The sequence below is a fragment of the Nipponia nippon genome, unplaced genomic scaffold (genome assembly GCF_047370975.1).
Source record: "Nipponia nippon isolate SJK-2023a ecotype South Korea unplaced genomic scaffold, ASM4737097v1 scaffold_40, whole genome shotgun sequence".
NCBI classification, from domain to species: domain Eukaryota; kingdom Metazoa; phylum Chordata; class Aves; order Pelecaniformes; family Threskiornithidae; genus Nipponia; species Nipponia nippon.
In genome coordinates this window covers 945706-961704 of record NW_028262359.1, presented here as the reverse complement: position 1 = coordinate 961704, position 15999 = coordinate 945706, and the positions used below count along the sequence as shown (strand labels likewise).

The window sequence follows — 15999 nt, the reverse complement described above, 5'->3', positions numbered from 1 at the left end:
TTAGCACAGGAGCAGCTAGGTTGGCCCCGGCAGCGCTGCAGCGAGCTGCGAGGAGGATGTTTCTAATCAAAATTGAAGGGGGGTCCTGGATCAGTCTCCTGAAGCAGGAGGAGGATTTAAAAGACCTTCAGGGTTTCCAAGGGGGGCAGTGCACTTCTAAGGGGACCATGGTAGCATTAGAAGAGGGGAGGGGAGCTCAGGGGCTTAGCAGGCTTCAGTGTTGTACTCCCAGCCTGCAGATGAGAAGTCCTGAACCTGCTGCTCAGGACTTCCCAACAGCTTCCCCGTGCAGTTTAGGGGCCCAGCTAAAGCTGCAGCTGTGCTTGGAGCTGCCTGAAGGAAGGATCTGACTGCTTTTTCTTTTCCCATCCTTCTGACTGCTATCCTGATGCCTCTCCCCTCTGTTTCCTGTAAAAAAGGATCCACAAGCAAGCCCTTCCTTGGCGGGACATGGAGCCAGCCTGCCTTATCAGACACAGAAGAGCCAGCCAGGGACTTTCCACTCTTTGCTGCTGTGCCCTGGTAGGAATACCAGCCTAGTACATCTTATTTGCTTCAGAGACTTCCCCAGCTCTCCTGCCCTGTGCTGCCTTTGCACTCTTGGCAGCTCTGCCCTGCAGACTCCAGCTTTACTCTCTTTGATAGCTTTTTCCTGGCCCTGGTCATCCTCTGCCTGGAAATCCTTGGACAGAAGTATCCCATAGGAAGGCTGGGAAGGAAGATGCTGCCTCCGGGGCAGCGCAGATCCCTTTGCTCCATGGGGAAGCCCCCAAAGACCCAGCGACTGTGGCTTCCTCCAGCTTCCTTTGCAAGCAGCTGAGAAAAAGCTCACTTGGCAATTTCTCCATTCGACTCTTTGCCCGTGCTGTTCCCAATGGCCCATGCAAGTGGCACGGAGCTGCAGACTCTCTTCACACCAGGGCTGTACCCAGACTTGATCTCCTGGCTTTCAGAGAAAGCCCTTCATAGCAGATCTATGTCAAATCATTGCAGAACTACCTGCCCTCCACCTTCACACACACTGTCTGGAACAGGAGAGCAGCTTGTGGAAGAGAAGAAGCAATGCTGAGCAGATTGGGACTCTTCAGGCTGGAAAGTACTGACCCAGAAGGCTTGTGTGAGTGCAACCAGAAATACCCTATGAGGGGCGAGATCCAAACCAGGAGGAATTCCTTCCCGGACTGAGCTGAAGGGGTTCTGGGAGCAGAGAGAGCAATGACCTTCCTGAAGCCCAGCCAGAGCCCTTGTAGAAAGGCAACAGAGGGTCACATACGCAGGGGTTAATGCCCTGCTGAAAGTTGTTCTCTCCCTGCATTGGCCTGCATGCAGTATGGTAAAGGCTGCATCCTCAAAACCGGTGATGCAAATGAGGCAGAGCCCCTCTGGATAGCTGGAAGCTTCTGCTCGTCACGGACTTGTCCCAGCTGCCAGCACAGCCTGTGATGAATGGCCCCGGCATGTTCTGGCACACCACAGCCCCCCAGCATTTACTTTAGACAGTTGAAGCACAAGGAAGACAAACGAGATCCAGAGAAACCCAACCTGCTGTTGGCCCTCTCCATCTCCATTTACATGTCTGTTTTCTCCTCCAAGGCCATACATCTCCTTTGTTTAGGAGTATGTCTGGCTTCTGATCTTGTTCCAGATGTTTTCTGCTCGAGCCCTTCCTCCTTCTGTTAAATCACTGAGCACAGACACTTTAGGAACTGCTTTGGTTAAAACTCCCTTGACTCAGATGCTTCAGACCTTGCACCAACCCAAAACCACAGCCTCCATTCAGTACTAACCAGGGAGCCAGGCAGTGCACATGTGCTGCCAGCCAGACTCTCATGGCTGCCTCCCACTCAAAAATCCTCAAAACCTCACAAGGGTGGGCATAAACCACCAGGTGGAAAGGTGTCCAGCTCTCCAAGCTCTCTGGAGAGAGAAAGGACCCCTTGGGGGCTTTCCCCTCCCCGTGACACCCTGAGCCCTGCCCCTGCTCCAAGCCCAGGCTGAGCATCATGATCCTGGCGATGCACCCCACTGCTCTGCCGGAGCATGTGGCACCACGGCAGCTCCCGACAGCTCTGTGGAGAACCGAGCCTTGCAAGGACAGGTGGTCCGGGAAGCATTTGGCAAGATGGGAACCATGTGCCCTGCCAGCCATCTCTGCAGCTTCAAACTAGCCTGCCTTTATCTGGGAGCAAGGCTCCATAGCTGCTTTCATAAGGCATTTGATGATAAACTCTTTGGCTTCATGTTCACCCTGAAGAGCTCATTTCTTTTCTCTCTTTGGGTTGCTTTCTTTTTTTCTCAAATCCAAACTCAAATTATGCTGGCAGAACAGAGCCAAGGCTGCCACGGCCCTTGCCAGGATCACACTAGCATGTGGCCCAGATGGTGACAGTAAGGACGTTGTTTTTCACTGCTGATGGTTCACACTCTACTATTAGCGTCTGCACAGCCTGCTCAGCTTCAAAGAGGACTAATGGATGCAACACAAGATCTGCTTCCTTTGGCCCAGCTTGCCAATCTCTCCCATGCTCCCATGGCACCTTCATCACATGGGCACTAGGTCAATTTGGATTTGCACCCATGGACAAGGGTTTCTTCTGGCCATGGGCTGCCTCACATCAAGCACCCAACAATTGGTGGGGACTTCAGAGTGTGACTCCATCCTGCCACCTCCACCTTCTAGAGAGGTTCCCAAGGTCATGGTACCTGCGACTTCATGTAGCCTTCAGAGGAATAGCATAAGGCAGAGGAACCCCACCTCACCCATGATAAACCTAGTAGGCCAGAATAACAGGTGAAAAAAAGGATTAGGAAGGACTGCCCCAGGTCATCTAATCCATCCTGTGCTGGGCCAGGGCCAGCACAACTTACAGCTTTCCGACAGGCACTGGTTTAACGGTAAAAGTTTCCTGCAGTGGAGATGTAGCATTTCTTCATCTGCGTCTTCCTGCTGGATGGAATTTCCCCCTGAAGTCTGACCCCAGGGACCCCTGTGGTTTCTTCACCTATCAGAAGTAAACTCAGAGAGTACTTTTTTCACTTTCTCTTAGCAGCACCCCTTTGTGCACTTGGAGACCATCTTATCCATTCCTGGAAGCAGGGTAAACCCAAGCTTCTTCAGCCTGTGCTTGAAGGCCAGGTCATCCAGACCTCTGACTAAACTCACTGCTGTCCTCCACAACCCTCCTAAGTGGGTGCACACTTTTCCAGAGCCCGGTTGTCCCATCCAGGACGATCTCTCCCACCAAGACTGATTTAAATAACTCCTGCACTAGAGGATCACTCATGAGTGATGCCCAAAATCCCCACTGAGGATTTGGAGATAAGTTAAAAGAGTTGTCCCTGCCAGGAGGGAAGGGGACAGAGCCTGGATGCAGTGACAGCAAGCTGCAGGATGTGTACCCCCTTGTCCTCATCCCTACAGCCGCAGCGCAGTCCCCATTTCTCCCATTACCACTGCACCACTTGCCAAGTTGGGCTGCAGATCTGAGCACCTCTTGGTATGAGGCTGACTCACAAATAGCTCTTTGTGGTGATTTTTTGCTTTAGTCTGCACTAACACAGTTTTAAACACTGGTTCTACATCACACAAGCATGCCAGGAGATGCTAATTTTTGCAACGAGCCACCTGCATTGGATTTGCTACCAGCAAGGCTGTTTAGCTTGAAACGAGGCCAAGGTGGAGAGAGCTTCCCTCCTACCATCCCTGTCATGCTGCAAAATATCTACTGATCCTAGTGTCTGTGCTGGGATACAGGGCAATGAAACGCAAACAAGGCAGAGCCTCCCTACCCCAAGTGACAAGTGCAGAGCTGAATAGACCTGCTGCCCTGCCCAGACCAACCGAATCCCACAGGCTCAGCAAAGAACCATTGCAAAGCACAAACACAGCCTTTGGACACAGCAGGGGTCAACCCAGTGGACTTCAGCCCTGCTGCTTTCGCCCCAGGCAGGCAATGAAACCCGCAGCCCTGCAGGCTCCGACACTGGGAATTCCCTAGGGCAGCTGGCCTTGGTGGGGCAGAGGAGGATGCTGGAGCATTGTGCAGTAGCTGGGAAATGAAACCAAGCACTGTGAGAAGAGGGCAAATGTGTAGCCGTAGTGTAGCCGGGACACTTCTGCTTTTGTTCTTTGCAATACAGTGGCTGTCATCCATCACTGTAAATGCTGACTGGAGCCTTTCCAAAAGCTACGTCAACTAAATAAAAGGTGGAAAACTACAAGTTGCAGGGTCTTTCAAGGAAAGCACTTGATTTCTTCACCAAAGACCACCTCAGCAGCTCACAAGACTCCCAATAAGAAATGCTGCTTTTCTGGAGTTTTGTCCCCCCTGAGACAGTAGAAAGTCGTGGCTTGATAATTTAAACAAGATTAAGGAATGTGCATGTAAACACAGTTGTGTGCTTGCAGTGTGGGGACAGTCAGTGCACAGCCCAGCAGAGGAGGGGTTTTCCCAGCCAAAACATCTGCAAGGAACAAAATCTTGCTTTCTGTGGGAAAGTAGAGAAGAGTGAGATGTGTTTGTGGAAGAGGCAGACTGAAGGCTGTGGACAGTGAACCTCCCAAGCCAAGCAGCCGTACCACACCTGGCACATCTGTAGTGACACAACACAACTGTCAGATCCCTCTGGACAGGCACAGAATAGCCACCACTCAGGTAAAGACTGGGGCAGAAGGGTCCAAGGAAACTGGTCAGAAACTGGGCAGCACGGGGCCAAACAGACAGAGTGGAAGGGAGAACCCAGGATTAGAGGTTTGCACTTGATAGAGCTAAACAAGGATCACAGGAAGAGCCTCTGGGTCTGCCTTACTGCTAGCAGTCTTCTGGCTCTCCCTTTCCATGCTGGACAAGGAAAGGTTTTTCACGCTTATGGGTTTAACGCATCCCAGCCAGCCTGAGGCTGCACATCTATTTCCCAAATTCATGAGAAGCTCCAAAATTTTCTCTTCATTGCTGCTGTCCTTCCTCAGTTTTCACCCCATGGTTGTCCCTCCCATCTGTTCCCAAGCAGAGCTAAGGGAGCTCCCAGATCTTCATGAGTCCCCTCCAAGCCCCAGCCCTGCAGTCTGAGCCAGCTGGTGCCACCCCACCACGATCTCCTACAGACCCAGCTCTGTTTTGCTGTGCAGCCATGCCTTTTTGCTGTGACCGCAGAACAACTGAGAAAAGGAGGGAGGGCAGGTTTCCTCCCAGCCTCCTGGCCAGGGGCACACCACAGAGTGCAGAGAAAGCCTTACCTAGAGGCACGGCTAAGCAGGAAAACAGGAGGGAGAGGTGGGGAGTGCCATAGAAATGGCACTAAGCCTCCCATCGGTGCCTACCGGTTCATTGGGAAGGATGGGTAACGGGGAAGGTACTTTCCAGAGACTTCTGGCAGCAGGAGAAGTCTATTATTTGCTTGTCCTTCTGATTTTCTCTTTAATCTCTGGTTTTTACTGCTACTGTGCATAAAGAGAAGATGGGTGCATCTGAGGTTGGAGAGGTTGTGTTCCCCCTCCCTTTCCAAAGGGTGCTCTGAGCTATGGGATCTGGGCAAGGGTGCGCCCGGCTCAGGGCTGAACCTGCACTGCAATGAGCTGTAGCACCTGCAACTTGTAAAAGCACAGAGCTGAGCCCTAAAAGGGCACAAGGATCCCCATATCAGACAACTTCTGGGCTCAGTTTGACTCCAGGGTCCGGGGCCAGGAGAAGCACCCTGGTCCCACACTCCAGTCCTGGGGATCAGACCCAAGAAGCCAGACCATGGAGGTGCAGGCTGGGCGATACCACCAGGGAGAGTCCGGCTGCAGGAGAAGGGCAGCAGGGATGGCACCAGCTCCTGCTCAGAGCCCCACAGCCTGGCCAAGGGTGCTGGCATCTTCCCACAGGACAAATCTCAGCAGAAAGTGTCCAGACAAGTAGCACTGGTGATGACATGCTGGGAAAGAAAGGGGAGCAAGCAGGGGCCTGGGGAGGAGAGATGCCAGACCTGGATCCTCTCCATCACCCACACATGTTACTATTTAGGCAAGAGCAAACAGCGTGATGGGATGAGATTAAAGGGGCTTTTCCGCACCTGGCTTCTCACCCTTCCCAACCATCCACGTGTCCCATCTCCTCACAAAAACCGGTGCAGATCCCTGAGGCCCTGGCAGCCAAGTCCAGTGCTGGTGCCAAGGGAGCTGTGGCCATGGAGATCAGCCCCTTGCCTTGGCACCAAGACCACCAGCACAGGGGACAACTGGCCCTTGCACTGGCAAACATGCCCAGGGCATGTCCACAGCTCCCGTGGACTCCTCTGCACCAGGGAGCGACGTGAAGAGGCTATGTTTGGGCTGCGGCAGGGGGGAACAGCTTTTAGCCCTCGCGGTGCTGCTCACCGTGCCTGCGGGTGCATGCAGGGAGGGTGCAGCCAGCTCCTCCCTGGTCCCTCCAGGAGCAACACAACACATGGGGGACGCTGCTGATGGAAAAAGCTCCCGTACACCATCTCTTTGGAGGCAAGGGACAAAACCAGTTCCAGTAAAGCCCATGGAAGGGGTATTATGGCACCAAGGGAGACCAGCATAGCATTTTGCTTTGGTGCCCGCTCTTGCTGCAGAGAAACAGAGGGGCGCTTTTGCTATGGACCTGCAATCCTACCTCCTTCCTGGCTGGGAATGCCCATGGCAGGTCAGACCCTGAGACTGCAGCAGATTGTGCCTGCTCTGTCTTGTGCCCCTTGAATGCAGCCTGGGAAGCATCCGAGACAGCTTTCACCATGCCTGGGAGAGACAGGAGTGCTCTCATGATCCTGGCTATGAGACCTGGCAGCCAGAGAACAACCCAAAGCATGCTCAATTTGCTTGCATAGATGCAGCCTTGTCTTTCTTTCCTGGCCTTGTGCAGAGTCATCAAGAAAGCAGCAGTTTTGTCAGCTCCTTAGGAAAGCTTTTCAGTTATAATGTCTTATTATTCCATATACGTGAAATACACGTCCCAGGAGTGGATAAAGGACTGCAGGTGATTCAGCTGATGCTCCAGAACACCTCACACCAAAGTGATCCTTGCACATAGCCCCAGACCTACTGAGGGCATGTCTGCAATGGATCCTGATCCTGCCCCACCAACCCCTGAGGATGTGGTGAGGGTAGGCAAAGAGCAGGAAGAGCACACTTGGGCAGAGAGAAACAGGAGGACTTGGAATATTTTTTACTGAAACTAGCTCTTGGCTGGGACTTGAGGTTTTTGATGTGGCAGTGACTAGCTGCTTTCTCTAAAGAAAGTGGTTGCTTCCCTTTAAAGAGATTGTTGACATTTTGTATCAGAAAAACTCACTCCGTAGTTTACAAAGGACAGAGCCCTGCTCGTTTTTGACAGATTTCCAAGAGTCAGGCTCTGGAGTAGGGACAGCTGCTGCAGGGCTGGAGGAGGGACAGCCAGCCAGGACCACATACCTGGCCAGGGACAGCATCTCCTCCAGTCCTTCACTGGGGGGTAAGGGCAGCCTGCTGCCAGAGCTGGGGCCTGGCTCACCACCCCCTCGAGAGCTATGAAAGACAAGGACCTGGCAGGGATCTGTGATGAATGGCTGAATTGCTCCGAGGAGGGCGCATTTAGTCTTCCCAGAAGAGGTGGGAGCCACGGGCTTTGCAACCATGCTTTTACAGGCAGCTTGCCCAAACAGTCCCTCACACCCCGATGGAAATAGATAAACCTGCCTCCAGCATCCAAGAGATCAGTGTAAGACCCTTCTCCCTCAGTTTTCCAAGGAACTGGGCCAGGACACTGTGGTCTTTGTCAGGGTAGCCTCCGGCCAAGGACGAACCTGATGCATCTCAGGCTAAGCCCCTCCTGCAGCCCCTGTCCTGCGCAGTGACCCGCACCAGCTGCAGCAGCTCAGCCCTGGTGCAGATTCAAGCCAAGCATCCTCCTCCTCCTCCCCATCCACAGCCCCTCACGGGTCACCAAGTGAGTGGCAGGAAGGCTTCTGCCCAAGCAAGCTCCAGTTATCCTCCTTTCCCACTTACACTGTTTGTCTTGGCCTCTTTTCCCATACCAGCCTTCCTCCTCTGCCTCCTCCTCCTCAGGATTGTATTGCTCGGGCTGTCACTATAGTTAATGAGCTGGGACAGAGCTGGCGCGCTGGGAAAGTCATGCGAAGAGACAGCCGAGACCAGGGCATTGCGTGTGCACAGATACCAGGGAGGAGGACCTTGAAGGGGGGGAACACCTGAAAAAGAAACCCAGGACACCGGCCAAGGGGAGGAAAAGGGCCAGGGCTAAGCTTGCATTCAACAAGTCTCAGCAAAAGCCATCAGGTGTCTGGACATCCCCTGGCTTGGACAGCCCAGCTGCTGCACCACCATGGATGCCATCCCCCCAGAGGGGCTGGTGGCCACATCCCTCTTGCCTTCAGGAACAGCTCCTGGGCCATCTCATTCCCAGCCTGTGCCCAGGCTTGCTGGCTGGCACCAAAGCCTGGCCAGGGACAGTGTAAATAATTTAATGATGTGGATAGTCATGTTTGACACTGTGGTCTTTGAGGGGAGAGCACAATGCCTGGCTGTTGGCCATGCAAACCCCATTCATGCATGTTTGTCCCATGCTTCACCCAAACAGAGCAGCTTTGTTCAAACATCACATGGCATGGGCGAAAGGGCAGTTCCCAAGGGGACATAAGGCCACTTTGGGGCAGCAAGACCACAGACCCCGTGCACAGACCCAGGAGACCCAAGGTTCAGGAGGAAAATGGCCAGGTACTTCCAGTTCATTGGCGATGAGGGGCAGGAGCTGGTGGGCTGCACTCCATGTCTTGTCCATGGACATGCCCAGGAGCAGGTGTCTTCACCTGCCTCCATTTCCCCAAAAGCTCTTTATCTTCCCTGGCAACCCAGCTGCTAGCAAGCACCAAACTGCCAGGGCAATCAGCAGACCCAATCATCCACGCTGTGCCTCAGTTTCCCTTCACTACAAGGACAGAACTCCTGTTCCTGCAGCTCTTCATCCATGTCCCACACTCCCATGGGAGCTGAAAACCAGGGAACTCCAGCCTGGCAGCTTCACCAGTGGGACTGAAGTGTTTTGGGCTGGATGGTGCAATACCGGCATGCTCCCTCCCACCCCATCTCTGCAATACAACCCCCTGGGGACCCACTCTGGCAGCCTGGCCCAGCCGTGCGGAGCAGGGCGCCCACCCCACCACAGTGCTGAGAGTTCCCAGGAGAGATCTGCAGCCCAGCTGCTGTAGAAAGCGTTCTTCACCCCTGTGAAAGCCCCTTCCCCCCCATGCACCCCACCCTTGCTACTGCAGCATCGCAGGCAGCGTTGGCTGCATGCCCCACACTCCACGCTGGCTTTTGGGCTCAAACATGAGGCAGGACAACCACCCGCTGGCTTTTCTTTTTATTTAATAAAATCACAGCACAATAAAAAAGAGAGAAAAGAAGCAACTTACACCCGTAATTGTTGCATCGAACAGATCTAGCAGCAATACCTGAGAGCAGCACGAACACTGCTCATGCATCCCTGCCCAGGCAGGAGCACGGGGCAGGCTTTGAACACGGTGGCAGGCTGAGGGACCAAGAAGGGGGGCAATGTCCCTGAGCAGTGCAAGGGCCAAGGGCAACATCGCTGCCCGCTCTGCCGCCGCTGCATTACTGGCTCTATTTCTACCTGTGCAAGGAAGGGCAGGAGGGGAGGGAAACGGTGCAGGGAAGTCAGGGCGTGAGAGAGGAACCGCATCAGCCACGCTCTGTCTGACAGCATCTAGGTTGTGCTCAGCGAAGGAGCAGCACAGTGCATGGCCAGTGAGGAACTTCTCCATCCCTCCCCTCCATTCCCACACTATCCCGTCCTGGCAGCCCTTCCCAGGGATGCGGAAGGACTGCAGAAGGTTTGGGGCTGACGATGGAAACCCAAGGGATCAGACTGGTGGTGGAGGTCACAGCCACTGCACCAAAGGGTAGGCTGAGACCCCCCCAAACTCATCTCACGGAACAGTCCATCAAACAGCTTCCAGGCTGTGAAGGTGGCAGAGGCTCTGGTCCAGCAGCCCCCAGCTCAGCCTGACGCAGGTTGCTGGGTCACACCAGAGACAGAGAGAAGAAGAGAGAGCAGGCAGGGCTCTGCCCAGCCCCACATACTGATGCGAGTCCCGAGGAGGGCTGGCCTTGTGGCTGGAGGTGGAAGCAGGTTGGCTCCATTAGCTTCAGATTCACAGCTGGGAGCCGGCCCCATTCAAGGCGCTGGGACCGGCCACAGGCTTCTTCGGAGACTACTTGCCCTCAGGTTTGGCCTGAAGAAGTGAAAAAACACAACTGTGATGAGCGTGATCCTCAGGGCAGAGCCTCCCCATGGTCAGGGTGGTCACTAAGGGGTGACCTCCCCTGGCCAAGCCATGATGGTAAAGCGGGGACCTGGCAGGGCTTGCAAAGCACCCACCAAAGTCAACACAAGCCCTCCCTTTGAAGATGCACAAGTTGCAAACTCCAAGCTTGCAGGGCAGGAGTGGGGAGGGTTTGCTCCTGGTGCCATTTGCTGTAGCACCCATTGGGCTCAGCCCAGGGTGGCACTGGCTGAGCAACAGCCCCAGGGCTGCATTGATTTGGGATGGAAGAGGGATTGCAGAGGAGCCAAACTGGTCCCAGCTGGAGGGAGGAGGGATGGAGACTGAGATGAAGTATCCATGAGCGTGAAGTATCCATAGAGCGCAGCCCAATCACACTGGGAAAAGCCTGTTTGGTGGTGGATAAACCCACCCCCCAGCTGCCCTTGTTCCTAGCTAAGCACAGGGACATCTCTTACCTTCCTGGCAGAGCCGGCGTCCAGCTTCTCTTGGAGGCGAACCACCCACGGGGCTTGGAGTGGGGCACAGAGGCGCTTGCCCTTTGTGGTGATGAACCTGCCAGGCCCACAGGAAAAAAACAAGATGAGGTGAGCAGGACACCCCAGGGATGCTCCAGAGCACCCCAAGCTCTCACCCACTACCTTCCTCACTGCCCTCCTCCATCTCTACCTTGGAATGACTTTCTTCCCTGTCTTTTTTCCCAAGCTTTCCCCTCCTGGCAAGTCTGTCCTGCTCTGATTGAGCCTCTGATCTCCACGGTCGCTTCCACAACCCTCCCTATTCCCTCGCCCCCCAAACCCAGCTCAACATCCCTCCTCCACCCTGATCTGCCTCCCTCCCTGCCTTCCCACAGGGTCCATCCCTTGGCCACCACCACCCTGGGGCTCTTGTCCCTCAGCCATCACCACCCTGGGGCTCTTACACGGCAGCCGGGATGTTGCAGCCATCCTGCACCAGCTGGAGTTGATAATCCCGCACTATCCGCCGCGGGATGGGTATATCACTCGTCCGCAGGCAGCAGTCAAGGACATTGTTCCCACCGTGCACTGGAGGAAGAACACACCATGCAGGCTGAGGCTGCTCTCCGCAGGTCGGCTGTGTTTTCATCCAGCCTCCCCAGAGGGTGCGGGAGCTGCGGGGCTGCCCTGGCGGAGCGGGGCAGGATGGTGCCCGCCAGCGATGCCCTCGCACACTGCCCCGGCTACACACGCAGGCAGGAGCCTTATTGCTCCCGTGCCCCGGCACCGGGAGCCCTTTGCCTCCTTCTGACAGAAAGCAAAGGAGGTGAGAAACAGCAGATTGGCAGAGGGCGGCCCTTGTGCGTGCCTGGGTCCCTCCCACACTCCCGGGGCAAGTGGGGCAGGATGGGGGTCTTCACCCCACTTCAGGATGCTGCGACGCTGAAGATGCCCATTCCCAAAGGGCTCGGAATGGCTTCAGCTGTATTTGCTGAACCAGCCGTAGGTTTTGCAGCCACCCTATCACCAGCTGCCCCGCACTGATCAGTCCTGTGACAGCTGAGGGACACAGCTCTCTGCACTTCACTGCGGGGTAGGGGAGCTTGGTCACCCTCCAAGCAAATGCTGTACTCGCTGTTAATGCCCGCCAAGGCTGGCATTGCCCAGGGGCTCCTGTAACCCCAGGCAGCAAGGTGAGGTGCAACACCACAAGGTGTCTGGACTCCCCAGCTCCCCGCAGCAGAGCAGAGGGCCTGGTGTCACCCACCCAGACAGCTGTGACCTGTGCAAACCCCGTGTTCAACACCAGCAGCCCCTCAAACATGGGCTCTGCCCTAACACATGCCTTCCCTCCCACTCCCAGCCCTGCCACTTGCCCCCAGGGCTGCCCCACACCAAAGGGTGCCAGAGATGCTCCCCTGGTGTGCTGGGGAGAATGGGACCAAGGTGATCCCAGCCCAGTGTGCACAAGCTGGGCTAGGGCACTGGGAGGCAGGATTGCTCCATGGTCTTTCCCAAGAGCAGCTTTCCAGCCCCAGCGCCCTGCAGGCTCCTGCCTGGACTTTGGGCAGGACAGAGTCCCTCTGGGACAGGTTGCAAGCAGAAGACGCAAGAGGGCTGCAGCAGAGCCCCTGCCATGGGTCCCTCTAAAAGTCTGCTGGAAATGCAAAAGAGCAAGAAACTGGATCCCCTCCCTTCCACAAGAAAGGCAGCCTGAGAGGTTCCCTCTTACCATCCAGGATACGTCCCAGTACCAGGAAACTGAGGCAGAGAAGATGCAGCTGCTGCATTTTGCTGCTGACTCTGGCAGAGGATGGGCTGGAGGCGACGGTGCTCCGGGCAGGAGAGGTGAGATCTGCACAGCTTCCCTGCGCTCTGCTGCTTGTGCTCCCTGCTGCCTATTTATCCTTCCAGCCCGTGGCTTTCACTTTCTTTTGGAGAAGAGGAGTGGGAAGTTGTAACAAGTCTTGCCACAGGCTGGATTTTAATCTTTGAGCAGTTCCCGAATATCCCGGCTGCTTTCCCTGCAGCCAGCTGCTCTGCAGTCCCCGAGCCAAACACCCTCCTGCCCTCTCCGCTGCCAGCACCCAGGCCACAGGGGTTGCTGGTCAGGGCCAGAGCAGCTCCAGGGTCCCTTCACCCTGCAAAAGCACCCCAGGGCCCTGGGCAAGCACATGGTAGGTCTCACCCCATACATTTCCCAGTCCTCCTTCCAAGACATCTCTGGGACGTTGCCATTAGGTATCGCATAGGCTCAACCCACTGATGTGGGGGGAGAACTTGCCTCAATCCCATTTTTGGGGTATATACCATTACTGGGGTGATGCCTGGCTCCCCTGAGCCCCCCCATCTGGTCACAGGAGCCCGGCTGGCTTCTCCTGCCATCCTCATTGCCTGGGGAGGGGGGCACATCCAAAGCTGGTGGATAGAGGAGAGCCCAGCCAGCATGCTCCAGTTCAGGGCCGCGATCTCACATGCCAAAAGACAACCTGGTTTCCAGATGTCCCAGCAAATAGGCTGTCCTGGTTTCGGCTGGGATAGAGTTAATTTTCTTCCTAGTAGCTGGCATAGTGCTGTGTTTTGGATTTAGGATGAGAGTAATGTTGATAAAACACTGATATTTTAGTTGCTGCTGAGCAGTGTTTACACTAAGTCAAGGACTTTTCAGCTTTTTATACTGCCCTGCCAGCGAGGGTGCTGGGGGTGCACACAAGAAGCTGGGATGGGGCACAGCCAGGACAGTTGACCCAAACTGTCCAAAATGGTATTGCATACCGTATGACATCACACTGAACAAAAAAATGGGGGGAGATGGCCAGGGGTGGTGCAGCCACTGCTCAGGAACTGGCTGGGCATCGGTCAGTGGGCAGTGAGCAATTGCATTGTGCATTGCTTGTTTTGTTTATTCTTTTGTCATTACTATTATTCTCCCTTTGTTTTCTGTCCTATTAAATTGTCTTTATCTCAGCCCATGAGTTTTACCTTTTTTCCAATTCTTTCTGCCATCCCACTGGGGGGAGTGAGTGAGAGGCTGCATGGTGTTCAGCTGTGTGCCGGGCTAAACCACCACATGGTCTCACGGCCAAAGGCAGCTACAGAGATTCCTGGAAACAGGTTTTCTCTGCACAAGAGCAGAAATCCCCCACAGAGGATGTATGCATGGCACGGGGTGCCAGCAGCTCACCGGCTGCATGGGCACTGCAGGGAGTGAAGACCAGCGCTCCTGCTGCAAACCTTTGCAGGAGCGCAGGGACAGGGGCTGTTTGTCCTTGGGATGGTGACTCACCACCATGCCAGTGCCACCTGCAGTGTTGTCCCTTAACCAGCCTGCTTCAGCCCTGACAGGTACCAGGTGGGATGCTGAGAGCAGTGGGGTTGTGCAGCCCAGGTAAGGAATGGTGAAGGGGGTCTCACTGCTGTCAGCAGCTGCCTTGTAGGGGTTTGGAGAGATGACAGAGCCAGGCTCTTCTTGGGGGGGGCCAGGGACAGGATGAGAGTCAACGCCACCAGTTGCACTCAGGGAAATTCCCATTTATAATAGGAAAAATATTTCCCCACAGGGGTGAACAAATCCTGGAGCAGGATCTCCATCCCTCCACCCTCTCCCTCGCTCGAGCTCCAGCCTGTCCTGGCACCTCAGTGGAGAGGGCTGCACAGCCCTTCCACAGGGACAAATATCTACGCGGGGACAAGACACAGGGCTGTGAGCCCAGGACCTCAGTGGGTCCCTCTGCTCCTCTCAGCAGTAGGAGATAGTGAGCTTTGCCCCTTCCCCACTCCATGGTAAGGAGACTCCAGCCATGCCACCGGCCAAAGTGCTCCATCCCTGCACTGGCATTGGCACAAGCCTCATGTATGGGGTGGTCTCTTCCATCAGGAGAGCATCACCTGCGGGTGCTCCTGTGCCCCGGCAAGCCGGCGCTGTGCCGAAGGGGTTAGGCAGGGGCAGGTGGGCAGGGTGAGCAGCGCAAACAGGATGTGCCAGATTAACTTCAGTCAGCACCTGCCTTCTTCCAGCACTCACAAGCTATTGAGAGAAATCTTCGCTGGCAGAAGGGGAATTTAGGTGGCAGAGGATTAGCATCAGTCATCAGCCCCAGCCTCCCTGCGGGTTTGGGGATGCAGGCTGGCTCTGAGACCTCGTCTCTGCTTGATCTCCCCCAGGGCGCTGACAAAGAGATGCCACAGCAGGAAGGGCAATGGCTCCTGGCTGCTGATACTGGTAGCCAGATCTCCGGGTGCAGCCACTCCTAACCCAGAGCTGCCTCCTCCCCAGGAGCTGGACTGATGGCGCAAAGCCCCCGGTGAAGAGAGGGCCCCAAAATCAGAGCCCTGACCCACTAGCAAGGGATGCTGGCGGTGCTGCCCAACGGCAAACCCTCGCCTCCTTGCATTTTCAGTGGGTTCGGCAGCTACAAAAGCATGCCCAAGGACTGGCAAGGGGTGCTGGGGGGGGCTGGGGGGTGCTGGTCCCTCCCGTGCACTGCTGGGGTCCTGGTCACCGTGGCAAGCAGTGAGGTCCCCTGCCACTTTCCTGACACAAGGGACTCCCACCCACTGCTGGCTCCTGGCAGGCCACACACTGAAAGCAGTGTGTCCAGTGTTGGGAATACATCCTTCTAGGGGTAAACCCCTTAACCAACTCTGGCTGCAGGGGACCCCTGCCCTTGCGCTGCCTGCAGTCCCTGCCAACGCATGGGCAGGAAGGAGAGTCCCTGCCTCCTCCCAGCAGCTGTCTGGGTGCCAAGTGGGTGAAAGCACGGCTGCTCCAGATGCCTCTGCTCCCCAGGAGGGACACCGAAGAGTGAGGAAAGGGGCTTTCCGCTCGCGTTGTGAAAGGGGAATGTGACGGCTTTTCCCCCCTCCACTGGGGTCAGTGGGATTTCTAAGAAGAGAGTGGTCATCTCTGAAGCGCATCGCTGTGGCATGCAGGGAGGTCGCACCATTCCCCTTGCAGGGCTGAGCCTTGGGGACCAGAAGAGATGGCACAGAGGGGGAAAAGGGGATGTTTTGGGGTCCAGGCTCTTCAGAGGCACAAGCAGGTAGGGAACGGGCAGGGGATCTGTGTGGTTTGGGAAGAGCGGAGAGCACTGTGTACCCTGACCCATTTAAGCCTCATCCAGAGCAATTTGGGAGCGCTGGAGCTCCAGCCCCGAGGACACCACCGGCAGCGAGAAGCATGCCTGAGCACTCCCCCCGGCACCAGCCTCAATAATGCGGTTGTTAATTAAAGTTG

General features: G+C 55.6%; 1 protein-coding gene across 1 annotated transcript; it reads right to left on the bottom strand.

Moving 5' to 3' along the window:
- Positions 1–9633: 9633 nt before the first annotated feature.
- LOC104017603 (C-C motif chemokine 19) lies at positions 9634–12617 on the bottom strand. Its single transcript, XM_087777677.1, has 4 exons — positions 12496–12617; positions 11228–11351; positions 10764–10860; positions 9634–10254 (listed from the first exon to the last, which is right to left on the bottom strand). Exons 1-4 carry the CDS (start codon positions 12551–12553, stop codon positions 10234–10236), a joined length of 300 nt encoding a protein of 99 aa, XP_087633803.1. The 5' UTR covers positions 12554–12617; the 3' UTR covers positions 9634–10233.
- Between the last annotated feature and the right edge of the window lie 3382 nt (positions 12618–15999).